Here is a 27,975-nt window from a genome sequence, read left to right on the forward strand (position 1 = left end):
AGGATAATTTGATGATTCAGTTAGGTAGTATAAAGCGCCTGGAATACAGTGGATCCTTGATAAACATTAGCCTCCTTCCCCCCTTCTATTTCTTTCTTTTTATTTATTGTCTAGAAGAGCTATGTCCAATAGAATTTTCTTCAATGATGGACATATTCTGTATCTGCACTGTCAAACATGGTATCCATTAAGCATGTACGGCTACTGAGCACTTCCAATGTGAGTAGTACAATGAGGAAATTACTTTTTAATTTTATTTAATTTTAATTTATTTTAATTTAAATAACATCACGTCTTATAGCTACTGTACTTAAGCAATACAGTAGGCAATCTGTAAATGGGTTCAATTTGTTGAATTGAATTGATACTTTTTCCTAAATAATCAAATAATAAGTCACTAGACCAATGGAAAGAGGTATATGTGTTTAAGGAGAAAATGTGTGGTAAAAGAACAAAGACTGCAGGAAGTCTACACTTCTGCACTTACTAACTGGCAGAGGAGGGATCAGAAACCCCTTGTGCTTACTTGCAAAGCCTATTCTTTCTCATTCTACTCTGTCACTCAAAGGGTGCTGCACAATCGAGGAGCATTAGCCTCATTAGCATCTTGTTAGAAATCAAGACTCTGAAGCTCTGAAACCCCAAATCTACTGAATCAGGATTTACAGTTTAAGAAGATCCCCAGGTAATTCATATGCACATTAATATTTGAGCAGCACTGTTCTGCTCCGTCTCTGGCCTTTTAGAGTAAAGTACCATAAAAGCAGAAGAGTAGGGGATGTGCTGATTGTGGCAATTGAGAAGTGGATTCACATTGGCTAGGTTTGACCCTGGAACAAATATTGATAGCTTTGCCTCTATTGCTAAATTTCCACTGCCTCAAAGACATAGTTAAGCCAAGATTAGGCTGTTTTCTGGAAGGTAAGGGTTTTTCATTTCTGGATAATACTACATTCCCAACAGATAAAAGCATCAACATTGTAGTTTTAGCAGTGTTGATGGGAAAACCTATAAAAAGAACTCTTGTTTGTTGGAGGATAAATGCAATAAAATCAGCAAATTCTTCCAAAATATCTTCCCATTATTAATCACTGCCAGGGTGGTTCAAAGAAACACATATTTTTGTTACCTTTGCCATCATGGGTAATTGTGGAAAGCTATGCAATTAAAATGAATAGTAGCCTAAGTCACAAGGTCCTGTTATTGCACAGAGTGAGTCAAAGAGATTAATACAACTAACAACTGTATAGCTCTACAACCAAGTGCTTGGTCATCCCACTTCTGTAACAGAGTAATTTTCTCCTCGGAGAGCTTTTACCTTCAGTTTCCTGATGTTAGAATCAATCAGAAGGGCCATTTAAACCTTGCTTAACAACACTTCTTAGCCTCAGGCCCATTCTTTGGCTCCAGAATGAACTCGGATGCTAATTCAATTGCTTATCAATGCCCCTGACCCCACAATGTCCTTCATTTTCTCTCTCCCTGATCTTTTCTCACTGACATTAATTCACTCTTTCAGCTTTTTCTTGAGCCATTTTATTCTCTTTAGACCCTGCCTAAAGAGAAACTGCCCCTGAACCATTACTGTGCTCATCAAGGGTCTACCCCAGAACCATAGCTGTGTCTGCATCCAATGGCCTTTCCCATTTAAAACTCTATTGCTAATATTTTAATGATATTATGATTGTTTCAAATAACTTTTACATAAATTGTCTCCTTGGTGGCCAAATCCAGTGGGTTATCTACTAATGACCTCTCAAACTCATCATTCCCCTCTTACCTCTACTTCTCTCTCCTCCTCACTTTCCTGGGAAGTTTTCTAAACTATGGTGGTGGAATTCTTGGAACAAATGCCCTGCCTACATCTGGAAACAAAGTTTCAGACAACAAAGCGTCTCACAGGAAAGCAAAGAGATTATACTTCAATACTTGTTAGATGTTTCTTTTTATTTTCAGTATTTTCCCTTAGATACTCTTAATATTGTAGACACTCCTCATGTCAGCTGAACCTGGTCTCTCCAACACTTCAATCATTTACCTACTAATATTTCTAAAGTGGATGCTTCTTTCTATTATACTTTTTTTTTTTTTTTTTTGCTTGTTTGTTTCTTTCTCACAAAGGGATACACACAGATTCTTAGCGCTTTCACTTAAGGTCTTGGTGCCGTAAATAGTTTATTGGTTAGCAACTATTTTCTCCTTTCTCCAGGCTGAACTTAGCAATGAAACTTGATTTGGCCAATGCAATCTTAGCATATGTGATGTGAGCAGAGGCTTTAACTGTGCTTGTGCAGTGGGCTTTTCCTCTTGTGTTTCAGCCATCCCAATGAAAATAGCATATGCTACGTATACACTGTCCCAACCCTCAATCCCAGAACAAAATTTATGAAGCAGAAATGCCCCAGTCAACCTGAGAATCTGCAGCCTGAAGCAACTGGATTAAGACACTTAAGTGAGAAATAAATGCTTATTGTTATATGCCACTGATTTTGTGGTTGTTGCTTACATACCCAAAATTGACCCATTCCATGGGGTAACAGTAAATGGCACTTACTAGTTGAGTGAGAATATCTGTATCTTTAGAAATGAGGGGTTTACATTAATTGAACCTCAAGTTCCTAAATGAGATTAAAACTTGTGATTCTTGAGTATACTCTTCCCTACAGTGTTTTTTTCAGTAAGAAAGATCAGAATAAAACCAAACTATAATGTGAATGCTAGAAAAGGATGAAGAAGTGGGCTTTCTAGAACCTCTTAATTTTATTTTTCTAAAGCAGAAAAAATGGGATTTATTTGGATGGTGTTCAATATAGAAGGGTCTGCTGAGGTGGAAATGTGTGTTGGGAAAAGAGGTGCGCCATGTAAATGGGCCACAGAGTACCTACTGGGGGGACTTTTCATTAAGGCAATGTTCAGGGAGCTGGACTTAAGAGATCATAAACAGGCTCTACTCAGCTTGAACTCTCTTAAGAACAGAGTACTTTCAGTATCTGACTGTAATGCATTGAATAGTGCCCCCAATCCCATTTATATCCACTGGGACCTCAGAATGTGACCTTATTTGGAAATAGGGGCTTTGCAAATATAGTTAGCTAGGGATCAAGATGGAATAGAGTGGGTCTACTGGTGTCCTTGAAAGAAGAAGAGAGGGCACAGAGACACACAGAGAAGAAGGCCATGTAAAGCCAGAGGCAGAGACTAGGGTGATGCAGCCATAAGCTATGGAACTTCAAGGATTGCCAGAGTCCACCAGAAGCTAGGCAGTGTCCAGGAAAGATAGTTCCCTAGAGCATTTAGAGGGAATATGACCCTCTGGACACCTTGATTTTATACTTCTAGCCTCCAGAACTGTGAAAGAATAACTTTCTGTTGTTTCAAGCCACCATATTTGTTATAATTTGTTATAGCAGCCTTAGGAAACTGGCATAAAACAATATTCAATATATAATAGGGAGGAATTAAAAGACCGAGTGAAAAATAGAAACTAGAGAGTGTTAAATTTGTGAATGTTTTAATCTTTGCTTCTTTTTGAGTTACTATTGATAATTACATAGGGGATTCCTGCTTTGCATAAGAGGCTGGGCTATGCTACATATAAGTTCCTATCCCTACCCTAAAATGTAATGATGTCACATGAGAATGAGTTTACTTGAAGCCTTCTCAGGTAATAACCTCACTGGCCCTTTCTTTTGAAAGATACCTTAAGAGCTCTAATGTCCTTTAGCTTACCTTCTACAAAAAAAGCACAGATAATTCTTTGAATATCTTTTGTACTTTATTAGACAGTTACTTAAAAATTACCTTTGACCTCATGGATTTCCAATAGCTATTCAATCACTGTGTTCATGTATGCCAAGAAAACTTTCCCATAAAGACTATGTATTTCTAAAAGCAAATTTGCTAATCAGCAAAATTAATATATTTACTTGTAATGAAATTATTTTTGAGAAGGATTTTAATATATAAGTTAAATTCAGTCATTAAGGTAATACTTTTAAAAAAGGAAATGTTCTTTTGCAACTTGACTAAAATGCCCTGGGGAACTCTGAAATCATTTTTCATTAAATAGAGCTGGAATTATGCTAACAACTAGAACATGAGAAAGAAAGAGGAAAACAAAGTATAGAACACTGGGGAATGAGAAAATAGACTGCAAAAGGAACAGTGATTTGCTCAAGGTTACCCAGTGAGTCAGGAACAAAGGGGAGAGTTGGTCCTCTGCCAGTACCCAAAGCATAACCACATTAATGGCTATGCACTAAATCTGCCATTTCTAATAGCTATGTATTTATGTTTATTCTATGTGGGGGAAAACAGTCATATTTTCCACCACCACCCCCCCCAGAGTCTAGCATGTGGTACTTCACAGGTGTTTATTAAATACAATGAAAAATAAATAAACCCCTATCAATCAGAAGTTAACAAAGCATGATTTCATAACTAAAATCTTATTTGATTCTCACAATAACTTCTGAGGTAAGTATTCTAATTCCTGTTTTATAGATTAATTTAGGTCCAGAAAGGTTAAATGAATTGATCAAGGACACACTGCTATGAGATTTGGGACAATTTCATCAGACCAAGCTGCTCAGCAAACTCTAAAGATCTTTGGATCTTAAATAAGCATAAAGAGGGTTGCATTAAGTTCAAAAAGTTGAAGATGATTATAAACACAAGCCCTCCAAAGAACTAAAAATCAGATACGACGTTGGTGTTTAAGGGAATGAGAGTAATTTGGTTAATTTATTATTTGTTGCTGATCTTACTAACTGATTGATTGGCTGAAATACCAATTAAGCATGTATATACAGAATCCTTATTGATAAATTATTTGGACATGAGGGCATCTGGAAGTTAAGACCTGAACATCCAAATAGAAGGTGTTGAAATAATACAGATCCACCACAAAGAAGCAGTCCCACTTATAAAAACAAGTCTCTATGCTCTTTGGCCATTTCTTCAAAGCATTGCTCATTAGTTTTGAAGACGTCTATAGTAAAGAGATTTGTATGGGACACAAGGATTCCTTAATATGTACATGGATCCCTGCCTTGAGGGTACTAAAGCCTCTGTGACAAGTTGTCTCCCACTCAAAGCCACAGGAAGCCAAGCAAACTTTGTGCCCAAGCTGAGAGGCAGAAAACAAGGGAGGCAAGAAAGAAACATAAGTGGCAGTGTAACAGGAGTTTTATAAGCCCTCAGACCCTAGAGTCAGCTATCTGGGTCCAAATTTCGACTCTGCTTCTTCCTGTGAGACCTTGAACAATTTACTTATTCTCTGCCTTAGTTTTCCCATGTGTAAAATGGAGATGTTAATAAGGTCGTTTTGAGGATAAAAGGAGTTAATGTTTGTAGGGTACTTGAAACAATGTCAGGTGTATTGTAACCTCAATATAAATGCTTGCTAAGCAAAGGAGGGGAGGAAGAATGAGAGCTAGAATAATGGACACTGCGTCTTTAAAGCATTGCTTAACTTCCTTCTACCGTGCCCTTTACTTTCCAGAGGTGGGGTTACTCGATTTTCACAAGAAGTTTAACCCCATTTCCCATCTGGGAAATGTTCATCTTCAGAAAGATTTAAGAAGCCCTAGTTCAGTAGTTCAAGTGATTCAGCATTGTTAAGCTGACTGTTATTCTTGTCCTGACCCTGTGTCCCAGTTTTAGTCGCTTGTTCCTGTAATCAAGTCCCAACCTTGTACTCCAGTTCTAGCATTCTGGTCCCCTGTGGCTGAGTCCTGTCTTACAGAACCTGCTCAGGACCTCCAGTTCCTTTAAGGAAGATGTTCTCTGATGGGCAGCCTATGGACTAGACACACTTTGTTTCCTTTGAACTTTTAAGTATCAGTTTCCTGTATTTAAAAATTGGAAATTTTTACATAAAAATTAAATTTCCAACTTCTCTTGAAAAAATTGGACCATTTGAAACGTTGGGCCCCATTCCCCGATAGTAACAATCCACTGGAGATGAGTGGCAGCTTTCCCCTAAGAGGGACATGTTCTCTTTATTCCCCAAAGCCCCCACTCCCAAACTGCTTGGCTTGTGTCGGTGATTTGCTGGGTTCTTGTAGGTATTTGAGGTTGGGGTCTAATAGCAACAACAGTCAATACTTACTGAGCACTTACTTATTGCGAGGCACTGTTCTAAGTGCTTTTACTTGCATTCACTCATTTTATCGAAGTTCAGGAAATCTATTTGTTCTTGTCCCAACAGCCCTACTCCCTGCTTCAAACACCCTGTCTGAATGAAGCTGTGCCTGTCATGTCTTCTCAGATTGCCACCCTCCACCCATTAGCCAGGGCTTCCTCCTGAAGACTCACAGCACTTCCATAATGCCAACCACTCGCCCCCACTGTGGCCTGTTGCCTGTCTCCAATTTCCCCTGCCCAGCCTGTCTCCCATGGTGGTTTGTATCACAGATCCAGGATCTCAGGCTTTACTGATCCACCTTATCTTATTATATCATAATCTCCATACTTTTATAAAGCCATACGATTCATTATGTACATAGACATTACCCTCACAAAAACTTTGCTCTGATTTGTATTAGAAGTGCAATAAAATCCATCAAATATTTATTGCTCACTTATGTCCTAGGATCTGTTGTAGAAGTTGATCTGGGTATTCTTTTAACAAAAAGCCCAAAAAGTCTGTCCATCTATGCCATAAGCAACACCCATAAAACTAAAATAATTGGAAGAGAATATTCTATGATTTTTTTTCACATGATAGGCCTTCATGCTTTACAAAACAATCAATGAAAGAGGGAAATATTTGCAAGACTAAGCAGAGATTTACAAATATCAAAAGAAAACTCATGACACTCTATGTATCATTTCATAAGATTATCTGGATTAGATGAAACAATATAAATTGAATTTTAAATTCAGCTGATTAAGTTCCACTGTAGTTTTTAAAGAAAATCTTAAAAATATTACTTACATAAGGAATCGTGTCCAAAGTATCTGTGTTGACAATTATAGGAGCAGGGCTAGCCTAAAAGAGAGACATAGAAAAAAAATTAAATAACAAATAATCTGTTCAGAGATAGAATTTGTTAATTTATTTAACAAAGAGCTCAAAAGGCATTTCTTGAGGACCTATACAAGTGCTGTGTCAGGCACTGAGGGGGCAAAGCTGGTGATTCTTTCCCCCAAATAGTTTTTTTTTTTTCTTTTTTGCTACATTTACTGCATAATGAAATGAAGAAAGTAATAGGACTTAAAATAATTTTCTCTTAATTCTTCCCAACACTGTGAGAGGTGAAGATTTGTGCTGTGTATAAGGAAAGGCTTTCTAATAAATTGAGTGAGAGTTAAAATTTGTAGCATTTCTTTATAAAATAGTAAGGGCTTTGCTAGAGAAATCTGATTTCTCTCTCAAGGAAGAAAAATTAAACCTAAATTGATATTTATAGCTCTTCTCTTTAAACTGCCTTTTGGGAGTAGTTGTATTAAATGCAAAATAGAAGTGTTTGCTTATTGGCATCTTACATATTCATTTACCTACCATGCATATTGCATATTGTTTCATCATTTACACACTGGCTGATTACATATCTTAGAAATCTTTAGACAGAAAATTAAAAGTTAGTCAAAAATGGCAAAAATAATATTGGATACGCTAAACTGTCTTCTTTTATTTTTATTCTTTTTACATCCTATAGTCATTCCCTTTAAAGTCGAGTAAAGCTGATATAGAAATGCTACAAGCAAAGTCATTAGAAAATAAGAGATTGCAATCTCTATTTGCATCAACCTGACTTCATGAATATTAAGTAGACCTATCTTTCTTTTCTAGTTTCTAGAATTTTCACAGCAACTTTTTCCTTCCTTCCCCAAAGGATCTTTAATCTCCTTCCCAAATTACAGATTTCATTTAGATAGAGAGAATACTCTCATCATGATTAAGCGAGAGCTGTCCTATACGACACGGTGGTTTTGGCAAGTGCTCAACTTTTGGGACATTTCATTAGCTGTGCCCTCTGGAGTTAACAGAGTTAACAGCTTTTTAATGCTAATCTGTGCCTGTGGAATCCTGATCAAGTGATAAAACAAATGGCAAACAGTAGATTCTACAAAACAAAATTCCAAGTTTTAACCAAAAACACTGTGCATGATGAGCATAACCCTGATCAACGTAGCTACATAGTAGGCCAAATAGGCAGGTGTTCCTGATATATTTATAACTCCCAATGGGAAGAACCTTGTGGGGAAATAAGGGCTATGGAGAAAACAGTTTCCACTGGACCCACCAAAAACAGTGGTTCTTAAGAGGCCTATGGTGTACAGGGGACAACATGAGGCTTGGAGTAAGAAGACCTGTGGTCAAGTTTGGGTATTTTCTGCTCATATGATCTGGGGGCTCAGAAACTTCCTGATTGTATGATTTAGGGGCTCAGCAGTTTCTTGGTGGTATGATCTCTGTAGAATGGAAATAGTAATATACACCTTCCCAAAAGATTGATGAACAAATGACATGATACATGTGAATGTGCTTTGTAAACTATAAATTTCAAAATTAGTAAATTATTATTAAGTATCCCTACAGAGGAATTACTGAAAAGATATATTGATACTTTGTGAACTGTTTGTACACACAGAATCCTCAGTACCTAGATTACTGGCCACAGTTGTACTCAACAGGCTTGATTAGATCCTGTATTCTGAGATAATCTCTCATGTTAAAGGTAATAACAACATCAACTTCAATTTACTAAATACTTATTACATGCCCATGTATGAGACATGAATCTATATTCTCATTTAATCGCCACAAAACCATATTGAAGAGGTACTATTATCACTATTTGCATTTATAAATGAGAAAACTGAAGGTCGGGGAAAATGAGAACTGAGATTGAAATACTGACCTTTCTAACTTCAAAATATTTTTTCTCCCCACTAAGCTACTCTGTGAGCCCAGGATCTGAAGGCCTTTGTCACAAGAAAAGTGTCCCTAGTCCTGCAGTGTTCTGAAATTCCTACACCTGGATCATCACACAAGGCCCAGGTAAAGCAAAGACGACCCTTGAAATCAAGGGCATAGATGCCTCAGGATCTTGCATGTTAGATGTTGAAATTAATCTGGTGATATCTTAATTTATTTTAGTTTTCATGGTGTCTCTTCTATGCTTTCTATCTGGTTCTCCATGGTTCCCCAAAACAGTTGTGCCTTGTCTCCTTGACCAGACTGAAAACTCTCTGAGTACCACATCCAATATTTATTTTCTACCCATTCTTTAGTATAGTTTTGTGGGGCCTTGATTCCATCTTACTTTTATTTTTTCATTTATATATTATATTAATTTGGTTTAATCCCATTTCCTATATATGTCATTTATGCTATTTTCCATTTCATGTATGCACTTTTGGTCTTTCCAATCAGACTCTATATTTAAAAGTGACAAGAATCATATACTTCTCTAGAATTCTACACAACACTTGGGTATACCAAGGCATGCAACAAACCATAGGAATTATTGACTAAATAGAGCTATAAAACATAGATGAGAGTATAAAGGAAACTAATACATTGTAAGTTTTGGAGAACATTTCTAAGATAACCTAAAAATCCATTACCTTACCAACAAGACCGTGACTCCCTTTCCAATATCCAGTATCACATTCTGTTTTTTTAACTAGTCACTATTTCTTAGCTAAATCCAACTTTTATGAAATAGCAATTAAGCATTTCATAAGTGCAGGATGTGGAGGTCATGAATCTTCAAGTATAACCAGTGTGATGTGGAAATCTTATTGCTCTTTCTCAGTGCTAAAAAGATCTAAAAGCCACAATTAATACCTAGCTATCTAAAAGTCACTAAAAATATATGAACAAACAGAATATGTGGTTTGCATACACACACACACACACATGCACATATATCTGATGTTGGCAACTCCCTGGTGTGAGTGTGAAGAAGAAGCCATAGTGGGCTGTCCTGAATCATATGCTACACCACTGTGATGCTTTCCTTGCTATCTGAAGATCCTCCTTTGCTCTGCTCTAGAATCCTAATAACCCTCACAAACTGCTATCACAGGAACTTCTTATAATAGTTTAGATACTCAATGGTACAAACATCAGCAGAGAATAAAAATCCAGAGTAGCAGCAACATGGAGTGCTTATTGAATTCCAAGTATGGCCCATGGTCTTCTCACCTATTGATAATTTCAGACCTTCCCTTGGCTCAGGTTGTGTCCTGTTATCTTTGCTCACTTTTGCAACTGTGAGAATCTATGCCTATTTTGATCTAGTTTGGTTTCTGGGTCTTAAAACCAATTCCCTCATTACTTTGAAAGCTCTGTCCAAGCTCTACTCTGCATTGCCCTGCCGTACATGCCCTCTCTCTCCATATTCATATCCTCTTTAATTGGGTAAATCAATCCAGTGGCTCAAAAGATTCCTACCTAATCCTCCTCCCCCTTCGTAGACTGGGGTATGTGAGGCCTGTCCTGTTCCATCCATATAGGCCCCCATATTCCAAGTCTCTGGCATCAGAGTCCATTGTGTAGTTATACATAACTGAATAATATTCTATAGGGTGGCAGACACACTCAACATTTATCTCCATTAATTCAAATAAGATTGATAACAAATCTGAAAAAAATCTCTTTTTAATCAGATGTTTCAAGGCTTGTCTTCATGTAAATCTAGGAAAGGATTTTTGATACTCTAATGGATGTGGTAAGTCAATCTTTCTTGGATCAACCAAATTATAAAATGTAAAAGGCTTGCCTTTTGGTTTCCCATGTGGAGAAAGCAAATTTACAGTAAGAGGGAAGAAGAAAGCTAATCACAGAGAAGCAGGAAGGGAGTAGAGAGAATACTGGTAATATTTACATTACTAGATCAAGTTATTTTGAAGCCTAGCCACATTCCTATCTTTGGTTTCCATGGGAAATCCAAGTATTCTTATATTAAATCAACTATTTTGCTTAATCTAGTGAAAGATAAGCTTCTTTTGCTTGCCACTAAAATAATCTAACTAATAAAGAATCCTATATAAGAGATGAAAAATGTCAAAGGAGTTTATTGATCCTGATTGATGTGGTTATTCCTTGATATTTGTGAATTGCCACATTTGGAAAATACCTGTGACATAAGTGGGTAGGTAGTCACCAGGTCATCTGCAGTGAGGAACTCTCCTCAAGCCAGGTGCTGGCAGGGGCGGTACACGCAGCAGCCAGTCAACCAAAGAACATACTCAGAGAGGCTTAGGACTGATGAGTGTAGACTAATATTGGGAAGGTCAAAAGAGACTGGATCCAGATCCAGGAATTGAGGCAGAAGAGAAGAGAAATGTAGGCAGTCAAGTATCCTAGCTACAGTAAGAACTGAACAGCAACACTGATGGGAGGAAGTGTGCAGGGTTTCAACTGACTTGGGACATGCAAGTAAAAGGCAGGTGGTTGTCAGTATCCCAAGTTAAATACGAAGCAAAATAAAGCAAGAATAATGTGAGAGCTGCTTTAGAGGCCCAGTGCCTTTAGCTTATCTTCTCAGCCTTAAAGGGTAAGCCTTAAGAGTGAGCAAAAAGTGACACCTTTATATATGTGGAAACCACTGAAAGTTTTAAAATGAGTCCTTTTTTTTTGTGATTTCACTGAGAGAGCAAAAGTCTCGGAACCTCAAACTAAATATTAGCTGGCTCAAATTGTCTACTACTGTCTATATTATCTGCTTTTGGCTTTGCAGTTTACAGAGAAGGCCACCATCAGGGCAAGCACCATCCAGACCATGTGCCAATACTGACCAGGGAAAGAGAATATCAGAGTGCCAAGAATGCACCCCATCAGCTCAGAAATGGGACTTACAGCATTCAATTCTGAATTGGATATGCCAAAGGCTGGATTCAGGCTAACTGTAGTTTGTGTTAGGTTTTGTCCCCTTACCCTCCATCATATTGGCCTATTCTGGAAATTAAAAAGTCGTGGCATGTCCTTGATTTCCTGAATTGTACTCTAGTTCTTTGCTGGGACTGAAATCCTCTGTTCCCAATCCCTCTTTCTCAAAAACCATTTGGCTGAAGCCTCACATTCCTAGGTGTTGGCTGGGTCCTAATCCTACTTGAACAATTTCTCTGGAACCTGTAACTGCTTGGCTGAGCATCCCCACCACCTGGAGGCTCATGGTACTATGACCCAGTGAGGCCTAGATCCCCTCATAGTTAACACAAGGCTGGATAATAATAAGAGAAAGCACTTATACAGTACTTACTGGATATAAATCAACTTATTTAATCTTAACATAATCTAATGATACCAGTACTATTATTCTCATCTTACAGGTGATGAAACTGAGGCTCAGAAGTAATTAACTTTCCCAAAGTCATACAGCTGGTAAATAGGACCATCTTCAAATCTAGGCTGTCTGGTTCCAGAGTCCAGGATCTTAAAAATAATTCCTACTGCCTCTCAGGATGGAATCAGACTTTACCAGACCTCTTCAGATCCTATTTTCACTGCAGACCAAAAATACAGGAGCCAGTCCAAAGCCAAACTAGTTCTCCTCACTGTGATTCTAGCTGGTCCCAGAACTCTCCCTCATTCTGGTCCAGATTCTGGGACCCCAGAGTTAGGAGCATGACCTAGGAGAAGGCTAATGACACAAGCCCACCTAGGGTGATTAATCCAGTAAGCTCCAAAGAAAACGTATGGTAAATGACTGACTGATTACATTTTGATTATGTGAGAGAGAGGAAGAAAGAATACACTCTAGAATAATAGAAATTAAAGCTCTTACCTTAAGAGTCATTTGATTCCATCCTTTCATTTTACAAATATGAACACAGAGAAGGAGAAAGAAAGTGGCATGCCCCAGATCTCACAATTATTTAGTATCAAGATGGAAGACAGAATAATAACAATAACTATAATAAAATATTTTTATTATTATGTTCCAGGGAGTCTGAGAAATACTTAAGATACATCAATTCATTTAATTTTCACCAGGCTCTATGGAAAACATTGTGAAAGGAAGGAAGGAAGGAAGGAAGGAAGGAAGGAAGGAAGGAAGGAAGGGAAAGAGGGAGGGAGGGAGGAAAAGAAAGAAAGGAAGGAGGGAAGGAAAAATGGAAGGAAGGAGGGAGGGGAAAATGGAAGGAAGGAAGGAGAGAGGAAGGGAAAGAGAGGGAAGGAGAGAGAGAGGGAAGGAGGGAGAGAGAGAGACAGGAAGGGAGAGAGGAAGAAAGGTAAAGAAATGAAGCACAAAGTTGCTAAGTCACTTGCCAAGGTCACACAATCTAAGAGGGGTCATAACCGGGTTTCAAGTCCATATTTCTCTAGCCTCAGAACCCATGCTGTCAATCACCTATGTCTCCTCTTCTGAGTTTTCCCAGACTATCAGGCTGAAAATGCAGTTTTCTTCCCTGGAAGTTGCTAGTTTCTCTTCTACAGCCTAAGAGAATTTCTCACTTTACTAACTCAGATACAATTCCCCAATTCTCAGAGGGTTTCTAGGTCCCTTAATCTCTTAAAAAACCCCACTTATAAATTGGGACAATGCTATTTTGCAGTTAACCTATTTCCCAAGAAGTTAGCTGGTGAAATAATGCATGTGAAGTAAAAGAAATGCTTTATAGAAGGAAGGTTATTTTATTTATTACTGTGGTTATTTTTGCTTTCCAGGATTTTCTTCTCATTTTCATGCCCCTTCTCCTCAAGATCAACCAGGTGGGTGCATTTCTATACAGTCCAGCTCTGAGTCATCATCACTAGTAGTGCCAACTGGTTCTGGCCTATGATCAGATTTTCCGTTAACCTGCAGTGACACAGGGCATCCCCTCACAGGTGAGGCCCCCAAGGCAATAGCAGGGTAGGTGAGTTAATAAGTTAAATGCCTGCAGCTTTAGCTAGCTGAAGCTTAACTGTAGGTTAATGGCTGTGGCAGGATATTTCAAGGGAACAACTTTGGAGGAAGCCAAGACCTTGCACTTAAAATGCACGGGTGATTACCTACCTAGTTTACCATCAGCTTAGCTCAAAAAATAGGAAGAAAAAATGGCAGGTTCGTGTTTTGACTTGAACTCAATTCAATACTGCTTGCCTCAATTATCTGAGTAATAAAAATAAGAATATCCTCCTCTACAGGTAAGAAAATTTAGACAGAGGTATTAAGTGACTTGCCCAAGGTCACTGAGCTTGTAATGGCAGGTTCAAAAGTCAAACCTGGCGGTCTGCTTCAAAATGGGTAATCTTAACCACTGAAAAACATTTGCTTCTACTTCCTATTAAGATTTGATAAGTGCCAGGAAGTCTGTTCCAGTCAGTTCCTTGAAAACCCACTGTTAAGTATTTCATTCCTTTGAAGTGTTATCCTCTGCCTTAGATCTTTGTTTAAAATGCATAGTAGTATAATATTTTGCAGCAAATGGATAATATCCTAAAGACCTCAGTTAGGCTGAGTTGGTCATATCATTTTTTTCCCCAGTGCAGCAAAACGGGGCAGCCTGGAAAATAAGGTGCAGAAAGTAGAGACCAGGGAAACAAAGATAGTTTTCTTTACTTTATAAATTTTATCTACAATCAATGCTACAATCAATGTCACTTGGAAAAACAGATGGAAATTGCTTAAACTGTTAAGTATGAAATACTCTTCAGACCACCACCCTATATCCTCACTGTGCACTTAGTACAAAGATGACTAAATGACTCACTGAAACTAGGTCAGCAGATCAAGACTGAAACCAAATTAATAATTTTATCACCTACCGATATCACATTTTATAATTTACAAAGCATGTTCAGACACCGTTCATCTAATTTTCCCCACGAAGAAGGATTGGGCCAAGCACCCACCATGTGCCAGGCAAATAGGGTAAGCTTTCTACTTATGCTTTCTTGTTTGATTTTCATAGAACCCCAGAAGGATTGGAGGAATTATAGCTTGACTATAGGTAAATAAATAGATGCTCAGAGTGAGTCAGTGAATTTTCCAGAGTCAAATAGCTATAGAGAAGCAAAGCTGAAATTTGGAAGCAGGTCTTCTGACTTTAATCCCTTATTTTTCCCATCAGTCCATGAAGCCTCAAGTACCACTGATTTGCACTGAGCTTTCACACATCTAATTGCTTTACTTATGCAAATGTTCTCACAAGATCCCATGAAAAATGAAGTCATTAGCTCAAATCTCAGATGTGGTTTAGTCAACGTGCCCCATGCCACAATAACCATACCTCTTAATTCACTGATTCACTCCATGTGGTGCTATTCCTGGAAAGATCCATGTGAAACCATCTGCTCCTTGTTGCTAAGCCATCAAAGAACCATAAACTTAGTAATACTGTTGTATTTTCCAGTTTTAGGTACCAGAATTTTAACCAAGCTATCAATAACCTGGTTTTATCAGGCAAAAGGTGGGCCCATTTCTTCTGTATGACATGTCTCAGGGCCTTGCACAGTGAGTGATCAATAAATGATTGCTACATGGTTTCCTTCCCTCTTTTATCTGGCCGTCAAGCCAGATACTTGCTGCTTGCTCCTAGCACGCACCTTGCTCATCCTACCATAATGCCTTTGTGTACATTCCCTCCTCCTCTCACATCCTGAATCAGACATGGACCCCACGTCTTCTCTCACATCTACCTAACCAAATTCTATACACCCAGCAAGGATCATCTAAAGTCCCTACCCTTCCATGAAAGCTTTCCCTGTCATCCCCCCAGATCTATCATCTATCTGTCCTGCCCTCCCAAATTTTACAGCATTCATTGTCTTTACTACTTTAGTTCACACTGATGATACACATTTAAGGAAAGATGTTACCTGAAAGCATCAAGTCCTGACATTCTTAACGAACATTTCTTTCTTTTCTTTTATGTGTTGATGGCTAAGTGGTTCACGTGTGGTACTCACAGCTTCTTGCTGAGATTCTAACTGTTCTAAGGGCAGGGTCTATGCCTTACTTTATGTCTTTATCAGCCACTCCCTCCTGCCCCTCCCCTCCCCATCCCTAAGAGTGCTTGTCGCAGTATACATTCAAAAGAGGTTTGTTAATTGATTTTTATACCTATGGTACAGGGGCAACAAGAGATAAAAATATATGAGAAAACCTGTGAGGCAGCAGAATTAGGGGAAATGGGTAAAGAGGGCCAATGGCATGGCTGCCCTCTGTTAACTAGCTTTTGTACCACACTTCCTGGTGTGTAGAAGTATTAGTATATGAAGTTAATCATGCACTGCAGACGATGCTATTCTTAACCACAACATGTAGGTTAAGAAAAGTTATAAGCAGTTATAAGCAGAAAGACTTCTCTGTGCCTACCATATACTAGGTCCTTTATGTCCATTATCTTTTTCACTTTTCTTCACAACCCTATGGATTATATAATTCTTATTTTACAGATATGAAAACTGAGTCATAGAGCTATTACACAACTTGCCCAAGGTCACTTGACTATTAACTAGTGGACCCAAGGCTACTAGATGGGCTTCTTGACTCCAAATCCATATTCTTATCATATTGCCACCCTGTGTAGAGCAAGGAAGGGAACTGCTGGCAATGTTCCCTGCCCTAACTTATTATTCCACCCAGCACTGCAGGAAGAGTTGGGGAGGTGGGAGGAAGCATGGAATTTGGTGAAAAGCCAATGACTCAAAGATCATGACAAAAAAAAATAAAAAATAAAAAACCAGAATGCCATCCTACAGCATTTCTCAAACTTTCCTACTAAAATACCCTTTAAGCCAGATGAGTGTAAGCACATATCCCAAAGGACCCATCCAAAATTAGATATTTATTTGAAGTCTCATGTTTTATCTTAAAAATTCAGGCGGTTTTATATTTTACTCCATGATTATCTCTTTTTAATATAAAAATAATGTTTTAAGTTATTTATAATGGAGTCAACCTGATATACCAGGTAGTTCCTGCATGGTTATCAATAATTAGTTACTTTTTCTCCCTGGAAGTACAAACATCCCAGTCTAGGGATTGTGGCTGGAATCAGGCAATCTCAGTTTCAGATCCAGCAAGGTCAGTAAATCAGGAGGAAAAGGAAGGCAATTTACTGAGTCTCCCTATTTATTTCTATATTTGAGGAATAAAGAGTGAAATGGATGACCTCTATGAATCCATGTTTCACGAGGGATCTGATTTCACTCATCATACATTTTACCCAGCTGGAAAATACTAGAAAGATAGGGAGGTTTGCTGCACAACTCTTCCCTCTGGGAAAAGATGATCTCTGCTTTATCATTCAGATACAGGAATTTAGACAATGTGACATTAAGAATGGCATGTAGAAATAAAAAGCAAGTTAAATTGGAAAAATCATAGTAGAAAGTAGTTTCTAATGAATTGGCTAAAGGATGAGGTCATATATGTCTTAGACAATGCAACTCAAAATCTATTTATGAGACTCTTGCTCTATCTGCAGCCTATATTTTATTTTTGCTATGAATCTGATAATTTTCTGGCTTCAAGGCTATGCTATCAGTGGCAAAGACTTTTCTTTGGGATTTAAGGAGTCAGAAAGATCTGAGAGGGAGCAGAAAATTATCAAGTTCTTTCCTTTCCTTCTTACCTTTTTCCATGTTCTATAAGCTTTAACTCCAGAAAAAAAATACTGATATCTAAATTCTGCCTTCATTTTACCTCTTACCATAATTTGATACCATATCATACACTGAAATCATAACAGACTAAAATATTTCAAATGTTGAAATGTTCTTTTATGTGAGAGAAAATATCAGGGAGAGAAACTAAGAAGAGGCATGAGCTCAACTTACTTTTTAACCACTAGCAATCTGTATCATGGTCACATACATGCTGGGCTGTCCACTCTGTTCTAAAATCTACCCCTGGAAGATGTCAATTAGGCTATGTGGGGTCAGAGTAGATACCATTTTAGCTTCATTTCCCTTATTTTAAATTTTGATACCATTTATAAGCCTTTGTATCTTCCTCCCCTCCCATTTTTCATTCAAAAATTAACATTCTACTTGGATTTATTTTCAATGAGGAAAAATACCGAGAAAGAATAGATAAAAAGGAGAAGTGATTGGGAACTAGAAAAATAGAGGTTAACTAAATACTGTTGGCATTTGCTGTTGCCAAAGAATATATTCTGCAGATGCTTTTGTATATTGTCATTTACTAGGCAATGAACTCTTTGTTCCACAAGCCAAGAGCCTACAAATCTCTGGGTCCAAAATGCCAACCAGTACCTAGCCCCACAGCTGTCCTAGCTTCCCAGAGTGGCAATGCATTTGTTATTCTTGATTTCTCGGTTTTCTGGTGACCTTCTTACCCTTACTTATTCTGCAAAACAAGAGTCCTGGTTGTTTAACATGCCTCCTATTGAGCCCAGGAAAATGCTACAACTGGGTATGTCAGGTACAATAGAGATGGAGGAATATTATTTTGCTGTTGCGGGATAGAGGAGAGACAGGGAAACAGAATTAAAGGAAGAGAAAGAAGGTCATGGAGGAGGTTGTTTCCTGGTGTGGGGGGACCCTGTCACGAGGTGGAGAGTGGAAAGATGGTTCCCAGGCTGACTCTCAACTCCAAGCTCTCAGAAAACTTCATCCATTGGGACTATAATCTCAGAAACATTTCAACTTCCATTTATTTTATAAAGGATTTCCCCAACCAACTGGAACTGAGGTGACAACTTCCTTATGAGTATAATGTTTGAACCTTACATCTCACGACTCCTCCTTGTCTAATTCACCAAAAACATGTGCACCTTATTGCTTTTACATTATAGGATGAAAACCTCCTAGTCCTGCACTTGGAGTCAGCAGATGAGGCTTCCAGGGCTGGCTGTGCCCCTGTGGAACTTGTTCAGGTCATTTAACTCCTGAATTATTTCTAAGGTTACATTTGACTATTAAAAAAAAAAGATTGTATGATTCCTAATTTTAATACTAACCTAATTTTGAGTATCTTAAAAATAGTAATGAAAAGAATTTAGGATTTGGGTCATCTAACTGGGATTTAAGACCTTTCTCTACTTCTATGATGATCTTAGCCAATTAATTTAACCTCTTGGAAACTATTCATGTGTAAATAGAGATTATAAATCATTACCTGGTTAACTGCATGTGCTTTTTAAGGAAGCAAATGGGATCACATATGGAAACAATATGCAATTTGTAAGGGGATACATTTGGAGCAATATTAAAAATTAGCAACATTAATAATAACAATAGGAAACTTTACTGGGCACTTTCCTTCAAGAGGCATTATGTGAAGGGCTTAGCTCACATTATCTTATTTAAACAGCATAATAGCTAATTTTTCAGAGGATGAATCTGAGGCCTGGAGCAGTTAAGGAATTTGGTAAAGTTGGCAAGAGGTAGAGCAGGGATTCAGGTCCAAGCCCTTTGAGGAGCTGAAATTCTAAACCAGAGCAGAAAGAGCACTAGACTGAGATTCTAGTCCTACCAGATTATGACCTACTACTTGACCATTTCTGATCCTGGCCACTTCAACTCTCTGAACCTCAATTTTCATGTAAATAAAATAGGGATTTAAAAACCTGTCTTTCCTAACTCTTAAAGTTCCAATGAGAAAGAATCTAGATATTGCTTTGAAAACTTTTAACAAGATGGATAAATATAAGGACAACAGGTGGTGGTAGAAGTAGTCTCAGCAGCAGCAGAAGTAGCAGTAGCAAATAGCAAAAGTCATTAGCATAGTATATTTTTTTGGCCTCAACATGAGATAAAAATTAGAAACTCCCATTGTTCTTAGGGATCTTCCTGTTAAATAAAAAATATCTAAATGCAGCTTAAAATAGTACAAAATATCTAGAACTAGCTCATTAAAGGTTTTCAGGGTTTGAAGTGAGGTTTTTAATTTTGTTTTGCTACATGGAGGAGGATTGCTATTATTAACTTTGAACAACTGTCTATTTTTCTGTTCTGTAACAAAAATGTTTTGGATACTATTTTTGCAATTTCCGGGATGGGTGAGGAAGGTGGGAGTGGTAGAGGGTAGGCTTTACTCTAGTGTACAATAATATATATCTGCACTAATACCCTGCTTCGATGAGTCAACACAAACATTTTACAATAAGAAATACTGGTATACAGGGAAGGGATTCTGCACCTGACGCTAATTTTTGTGGACTCCAGATGCATCTGCACAGAATCACAAGACCAGCAGTCAAAGAAAATGCAAACTGCACAAGGGAGGAAGATAAAAAAGACAGCAGGCTCTTGCCTTTTGTTCAAAAGCAAAAGTGACAATTCCATTTAGGTTTGCCAGAAAACTGCAAATGTTAGTGCAGACCCAGGCTGTTGCAATTATCCAGGTTACTTCTGGTGTAAGGTTTTTTTTTGTTGCTGTTGTTGTTGTTGTTGTTATTGTTTTTGTCTCCTTAAGTTGAACATCTCTATAGATTGTCATCTTTATTACTTTACTAACAGAAATTCCATTAATAACCTTGTTCATATTCTTCAGAAGGAAAAAGACTAAAAATTGGGGTATTACTGCATAGAAATGCAAAGCAAGGGGTAAAGGGATGAAATAGAGAAAAGAATCCAATATGATTAAAGATGATGAGTTGAGTAATATTTAGAATCCAGAAAGGACAAAACACACTTGGAACACCGTGAACTAGAACTGAAACTCACCATTGAACAAATCCTATTTAGAGCTGACCTAAGCTTGACTATGGTTCAAACTCAACTTCCAGAGACCGGAGGGAGGGTTTAGGGAAGTGACACTGGAACTGAAGAAACAGATTTTAAGGATGTACTTGAGATAGGAAGGATCATTTCCTCATTATCATGTAATTGCTGCCTAAGTCCTCATTTCTTAAGCAGCAATCAGCCCACATAGATTTATTTAGCAAACATCATATTTAAGGCACTGTACTTGGCACTGCAGAGAGTAGGAAGAGAAGCAGCAAATTGCTGTGCCCCACAAGGAGTTTACAGTGTCATGTGGAAATAAGAGCAACTTCCAAATGCTTATAATTCAAAGCAGAGAAATATCAGAAGAGAAATAGAAGAAAAAATACCATAGTGAGTGTGAAGGATAAAGGCAGGTGGAATTAGGATCTGAGGCCTGGCTTCGCTCCTGGCCTTACTGGCCATATGATCTTAAACAAGGCATTTGGCCTCACTGATCCTCCGAAATGAAGATAACAAGAATGGGGCTATTTCACGGTGGTATTGTGATGATTAAATAAGAAAGTGCTGGTGAAAGCAGTTTATAAACTGTGAGACATTAGGCTCCCCACTGTTGTTTTCCTTACAGGGGGTTAATCAGGGTTGAAGCAGTGAGGGAGAAGGCATATTCTCTGGTTGCATAGAAGAACATTTACCCTCTCCAAGCGAAAAAAAAAAAAAAAAAAAAACAAGCCCTGCTTGTGAACCTTTCAGGTCAGTTTGCCTCAGACCAGCTACATCAGTGTGCATCTATCATTCCTACACATTTATTCATTTTCAAAAATTTGATTTTAAAGGAGAACCAGATTAATTTTAAAGAAGGCAATTAATTGAGCCAATATAGTTTGTCATTTTCCGTAATACAATAGAATACAGCATGGTAGGATATAAGTAGTTTAGGACTTACTAAGAGATCCTAAGCCATGAAGGGTACCATTGTACAAGAATGTCATGCATACATGTACATGTAAATATACATGTGTCTATGAAATATTTATACCACTGGTTTTAAAAAGTGAATAAAGTTGGGAATAGAGTCTTTTTCTGAGATCTAAATTATATAAGCTGACAAAGAAATAAATTAGGCTCAATTTAAACAGAATTAATAAAAATGATAAAATATTTAATAATGGGTATGTTTTCTAAAAGCAGAACTCATAAAATTATGATGACAAAATGACACATTTTTACAAGACTGAGAAGAAATTTGGGAAGGTTTGGGAGACTGGCAAATTCCCATATCTTCTGAAAAAGATTTAGAGCTGTCAAAGTGAAGCAAATCTTGAATGAAAATTTGGATTTGTCTATAGGTTTATGTGTGTCATGGAAGACTGGGAGAAGACACTAGAATGGAGAAAAGAGTACTCTGCAGACTTTGGGAATTGAATCCAAGGTTACTTTTTGTCATAAGGGTCTATCCCCTGCACTTACATATCACCACCCCACCCCACCCTACTTCAATGTTTTAATCAAGGTGTGTTGTTTTCTCCAGATGTACCTAAATAGAAAACTTTATAAGGTCAGTATAGACACAGCTTTTTATGAAAACTTCCATACATTGTGTGGAAATCCTGGATTTGGAGCTATTATTTGATTCATTCATTCCTCTCACACACACACCAAGCACTCTTCATTGTACCAGGCACTGTACTAGGCCCTGGGGATAGACAAATCTCTATATTCAAAGATTCAAGATAGGAAAATAAGAAGCCAAATAAATTTTAGTTCCTTTCTATAACTTACTTTCCATGTCTCCTTCACTCTAAGAAGTCACAATACAATTAGAGAGATGGATGAGAAAACACAACAAAATGTTAGGTGATAAATCAGAGGTATTTACAAGGACTCAAAAAGGGAGAAAATAACTCTGTATGGTCAGAGAAGACTCCTCACAGGAGAGAGACTTGAGCTTCACAAGGAGGAATACCCTCATTGAAAAAGTGAAGCAACAGGAGTTTGATCAAGATAGAAGAAGCAAACTAGATACAGCAACTTCCCCTTCAAAGCGGAATCATTGTAACTTAAGATTTAGAAAGCTTCTCACCATTAGTTTTTTGAACTCCTTGCAAAAATTACATAAGTTTTATGTCTTTAACTTTCAAGATCAACTTACAGAGATCCAACTAGAAAATAGTGGTTCAATAAGAAGGACTTTAAATATGGCAAGTTTTTAAAATATGTGATTCCCAAGCCACAGGAAAAATATATATATAATGGCATTTAACTTGAGTCACCCAAATAACTTGAGTTTTAAAGAAGATTTATTGCAATATGCTTTATTGGCAAAAATCTCTCTTAGATTTCTGCATCAGTAATAGTATTTTTCTTGAGGGGTTATAAATCATTTTTAGCAGGGATAAATTTTTAAGAATGTTCTCTCATTCCTAATATATTAGCTCGATATCTCAAGATAGATATAATTAAAGAATCAAAGATTTTAATATTCTTCTTCTAAGTCCTATTTGTCTCATCTCAGCCCATTAAAAGTAGCTGGCCTGGTTTCTCTAGTGGGATAAAGTATAAGCATAAACATTATTTCTTAAACATAAAAACAATGACACTGACTCACTAATTCAGTTTATATGTCATATGCTTCTATAAGCTATGAACAACTTGTCTACTAAAGGAAAAATAACACTTCTCAAGACAGGTTTTACAGTCGATTTGACTTGGATAAGCAAAGAATGGAAATTTAAGACTTAACTTTTGGCTTCTTGTTCTATATATCAAACCCAGATTCAAAAGACACTCAATCCATTCTAAGTAGTTTCGGGAGAACCAACCAGGAAATTAAATATTAATATGAGGTATATCAATCTTGTGCCTTTTCTTTAGTTCATGTTGCTGTTAGAAATCACTATCTTAAATGGGATGAATTTGCTTAGACTGCCTTTTACTCTTTTTCACTGATCAGAATTTTGGCCATATTAATATTTCAAATTTCATACAGAGGAAAAACAGACATTTATCACAAACAAAACCCACAGAGAATATACTATGTTTTAAAACACATATAAGGCATACCATTTCTCTATAGATATGAAAGTGGAAAAAGGGGGGGGAAATTTCAAAATTCCCTAGAAAAATAAAAGAAAGATTTCCTTACCGGAATGAAAGCGTGTTGCATAGCTTGTTCACATTGTTTTAAGGAAGCAATAGTATCCCACAAAAGCTGATAATTCTCAGCCCGGGAAGCACTTGGCCGTTGCATAGCGAAAGCTGGTAACACTCAAACTGAGCTCAAAGAACCCAGTTGAAGGAAGGAAAAAAAAAAAAAAACCCTGCAGATCTGTTACATAAACTTCTTAATTAGATCTGCTATACAAACTGCTATCTTAAGACTAAAAAAAAAGTTAATCAGAACATTTCTTTTGGGGGATAACTGGGCATGACTTGAACAGAGACAGATGTTTTCATTGGGAAGGATTTTCGTTCCCACACTTGTGAAAAGCAATCCCATCAGTGTTCCCATCTTCACATGGATCTGGCAAAACTGCACATACCATAAGTGTGTGTGTGGTGGTGGTAGGGGGAGAAGTAGGAGGAAGAGAGAAGCAAAAAATATTTCTACCTAAAGATTTTGGTGACAGTCCATGAGGTAGAATTTGAGTAGCTTGTGAAAAGTAGTACAATTAAAGGGAATGGGTTACATAAACACACACACGCATACACATACACACACACACACACACAGACACCTGTATGTATATATTTATATACATAGGGAGGTGTCTATACTTGTATGCTGTGTGAGATATACAACTACATACATGCATAATTACAGTGTTGTTTAACATGTCCAAATTTCCATCTCATTTTAGTTAGGACCTAGACCTATAATTTAGACCTATTCTTTACTTACTGAGTATCATAGCCTTTATTAAACTAAAAGCTTTGTTTATTTTGGATTATCTATGAAATCTAGCCAGAGGGTTAGTGAGCATAAAATACAGTCAACAGTCAGTTGTTTATCTTAAAACTTAATATAAATTAGACCTTTGTCTTCCTTTATATTTGGAGAAAAGTCACATTTATTTCTTGTTCTAGAAACAATTTCTATAGATAATACAAGGAGATCATGCCTTTAAATATTCTTGGGAGTTGAGGGTGTATTGTACAGATTTGGAACATGTTAATTCCAAGGAATTATGCTTGCATACTTTAAAGACAGTAAAGCTAGTATAGGCAATAAAATACGAACAACAGACTTCAGGGACAGATTCTGAGCATTCCTTCACTTAAGACAGGAGCCCAGAAAGCAAGGTGAGGCTTCACAAGTCCCTCCAGTGTCCGTGGCACTGCTGAGGTTGAGGGTGAAATGTCTTGAAAGAAGGGGCTGAGCACTCAGAAGTTCCCAAATAATCCTTATTTCAAGGGCTAGTTTCACAACCAACAATGGGGATATTTATTCAAGCATTCTCAAGAGGTAAGGGGCAAACTGAGAGACATAGCATAATAAAAAATTGTGCACTTAATTGACCAAGGAATTCCAAGGGTGTATAAAACAAGGTACAAATTGTAGGAAACAGTTTAATAACATGAATGGCGGGGTTTGCTATTTATTTGGGGGAGAACTGCATGATTTGGATTACCTAGTTTTTCTGCATTTGTACTCTGGCAGTGGTAGAAATCTGCTAATTCATGCTGATGACCTTGTGGTATAGAAGTCCCAAAGGCCCAAACTAGCAAAGAATTTGCTCTTATCTCAACTACTTTTCAATTTTGAATTGAAGGAATTGGACATCAAAATTCATATTTTAGAATTCCTACCTGTGCTAATTTGTAGGAAGATTGTTTTCCTTAATACTTCATGAGCACATACCATAAGGCTACTGCCATTAGAGAGTTTATTTTTTCAATATAACTCAACCAACTTTCTCTTTTTCTCTCATTCATGGTGTTCTTCCGTTCAGCTCACACCCACAGTCCCTCCTCTGCCTTCATTCCTGCCCTTACACTTTCCCATCTGCCCCAGCCAAATGCTTCTTCCTCACGCACTGTCGACCAGCCAGCCCACAACTTCCAGAAAATATCCCTTCACGAGTAAATGTTCTGTATTTCTTAACAAATAACAGAGAAAAAAAGTTCACCACAGTATCTTCCAAAATCCAGGCCTAACCATTCTAAGTACCTTGAGCAAACGTTCACCATTTTCCCATGATCTCAGATTCCAACCTATGGGTCTTCTGTCATGCCTGGGCTTCCTTCTATCCCTTTTTTCATTAGATCCTTTCATTTTTTCATTTAAGCAGCACCTCCTATAAGATCCTCTTTTCTTTACTCTTTGAAAAAAGGCTAGAGAATTCACAGTCTTTAAATGTAGAAGCTCTCTATAAAAAACACTCTTTTAATCATGCATTCATTAATTTATTCATCAATCCAACAAATATATCAAGCACTTCCCATGTATTTATATACTTTTTTATAGTACTATGACCAAGCAAATATATCAGATGTCGATTCTGCCTTGACGGAGCTTCAAGTATAATAAAAGGGATAACACATGAGTACAGATAACAAAAAGACAAGTTTAAAAAAGTAAGTGCCGTGAAAGATGTAGTGTAAACTATTCATAAATACAATGAGAAAGAAGAAATTACATCTGTGGAGGGAAACTGGGACAGCCTTATGGAAGATTTCACTTTGCTAGAACTTGAAGTTGGGTAGAATTTAGACATGCAAAAATAGGTAGGGGCATTCCCAAAGAAGAAGAGGAGAAGCAAAGGCACAAAGTGGGTTTGAGAGGAACATGACACTTAGCAAAAATCTGAAAACCAATGTCTAGCCACTTTAATATACAGATATGCACTGGAGTCAAGGCTGTTCTTGAATGAAAATTCAGTGGCAGTGACACACTATTACTGAGGCTAGCCAATCTTAGTTTTAACCAAGCTTAAATAATTAATGGACATAAATACAAAGAAACTCTTCTTAAACCTTCTGAAGTGATAAAGTCTATGTATTTATTCCCAATTCTTTAAAATAGACACACTGATACACTTGGAGAGGCTTTAGGTGGCTAAATCATTTAGGTCATATTATTTAATTACTTAGTGAATTAAATGTATAATTTTTATTAAGTATACATCATGTTTTAAACTTATACCCAATCATTTTATAAGTTCAAACACCTGTTACCTTCAAAATTCAGACGATGTCTATTATCTGATCAAATATTTGATTTAGTTAAATTTGGTATCCACTGAGTTCTGTTCCAAGTACTGTGCTAGAAAAATGGGAATACAAAGATAAATACAACACAACTTCAATCCTCTGTTTGTCTTCAGTTACAACTAAACATGCATTTGCTTCTGCCCTTGGCACAATGCTTGATATGTAATGAGCACTATTTTTCTGTTAAACACTCAGATACCCAGTCATATGTCTTTCATATCTAAACATATTGCCATGCTTTAACATAGATTGCAGGCCTCAGAATGTCAAATAGTTATTTTTTTTATGGTGGTATTGCCATGTACAGACAGCTCTCCATTTGAATGCTTTCTACGCATGATTGGTTTAAATATAACTTCTTGGCATTGACACTTCCAGTCAAGATTGTGATAACAGGGATTGGATTTATACTCCTGCCTGAAACAAACAAAAAACTAGACAAAACATATGAAAGAATAGATTTCAAGAAATGGGCAAACAACAAACAGCACTGAACTGTGAGAGACAGGAAACAAAAAATATATAGCACATGATGGCCTCCTCTTATTGCCCTGAGAGTGTCCAGGCCTCATTGCAGGGAGGGGGAAATCTAGGCAGAACCCAGTGGATTCACGGAACTGAGGAGACGGAGTTGGCTGTTTGGAGAGACCAAGTCATCAAGGAGAAATTGAAAAGTCCAAAATTATAGTTGAAGATTTCAATACCCTTCTCTCAATAATTAATAGGACAAGTAGAAAGAAAACTTGTAAAGATACAGAAGGCTTGAACAAAACTATCCATCAATTTGAGGTAACTGACTTTTATAAAATTCTCCACCCAATGACACAGAACACACACATTCTTTTTAGATGTATATGGAACACTTATCAAGACAGAACATATTGTGAGCCATAAATCAAATAAAAAAAATTGATTCAGATCACAGGAAGTGTATTCTCTGGCCACAATTAAATTAAATTAAAAGTCAATAACAGAACTATCTCTTGAAACTCCCCCAAATATTTGAAAATTAAATAATATACTTTTAAATAGCCCATTGATCAAAGAATAAATCAAATTGAAATTAGAATGTATTTGGAAATAAATGAAAATATCATTTTCAAATATCATATCAAAATTTGTTGGATGCCCCCAAAGTACTAGTTAAAGGGAAATATATCGGACCGAACATCTTTATA

At 37.2% G+C, this 27,975-nt stretch overlaps 1 protein-coding gene across 16 annotated transcripts in view; it reads right to left on the bottom strand.

Annotated features, from left to right (window-relative positions):
• The window catches only part of DLG2 (discs large MAGUK scaffold protein 2), a 2,332,374-nt gene that overhangs the window by 784,870 nt on the left and 1,519,529 nt on the right, over positions 1 to 27,975 (bottom strand). For 12 of the 16 annotated variants that reach the window (XM_037840899.1, XM_037840898.1, XM_037840904.1 and 9 more), the window contains one exon: positions 6,941 to 6,994. In XM_037840899.1, coding sequence (XP_037696827.1) covers positions 6,941 to 6,994 — 54 coding nt within the window. Of the gene's footprint in view, positions 1 to 6,940; positions 6,995 to 23,729; positions 23,835 to 27,975 lie in introns of those variants that run through there. The other 4 variants (XM_037840913.1, XM_037840910.1, XM_037840908.1 and 1 more) reach the window with 1 other exon arrangement.

The sequence above is a fragment of the Choloepus didactylus genome, chromosome 6, assembly GCF_015220235.1.
Source record: "Choloepus didactylus isolate mChoDid1 chromosome 6, mChoDid1.pri, whole genome shotgun sequence".
NCBI lineage: Eukaryota > Metazoa > Chordata > Mammalia > Pilosa > Megalonychidae > Choloepus > Choloepus didactylus.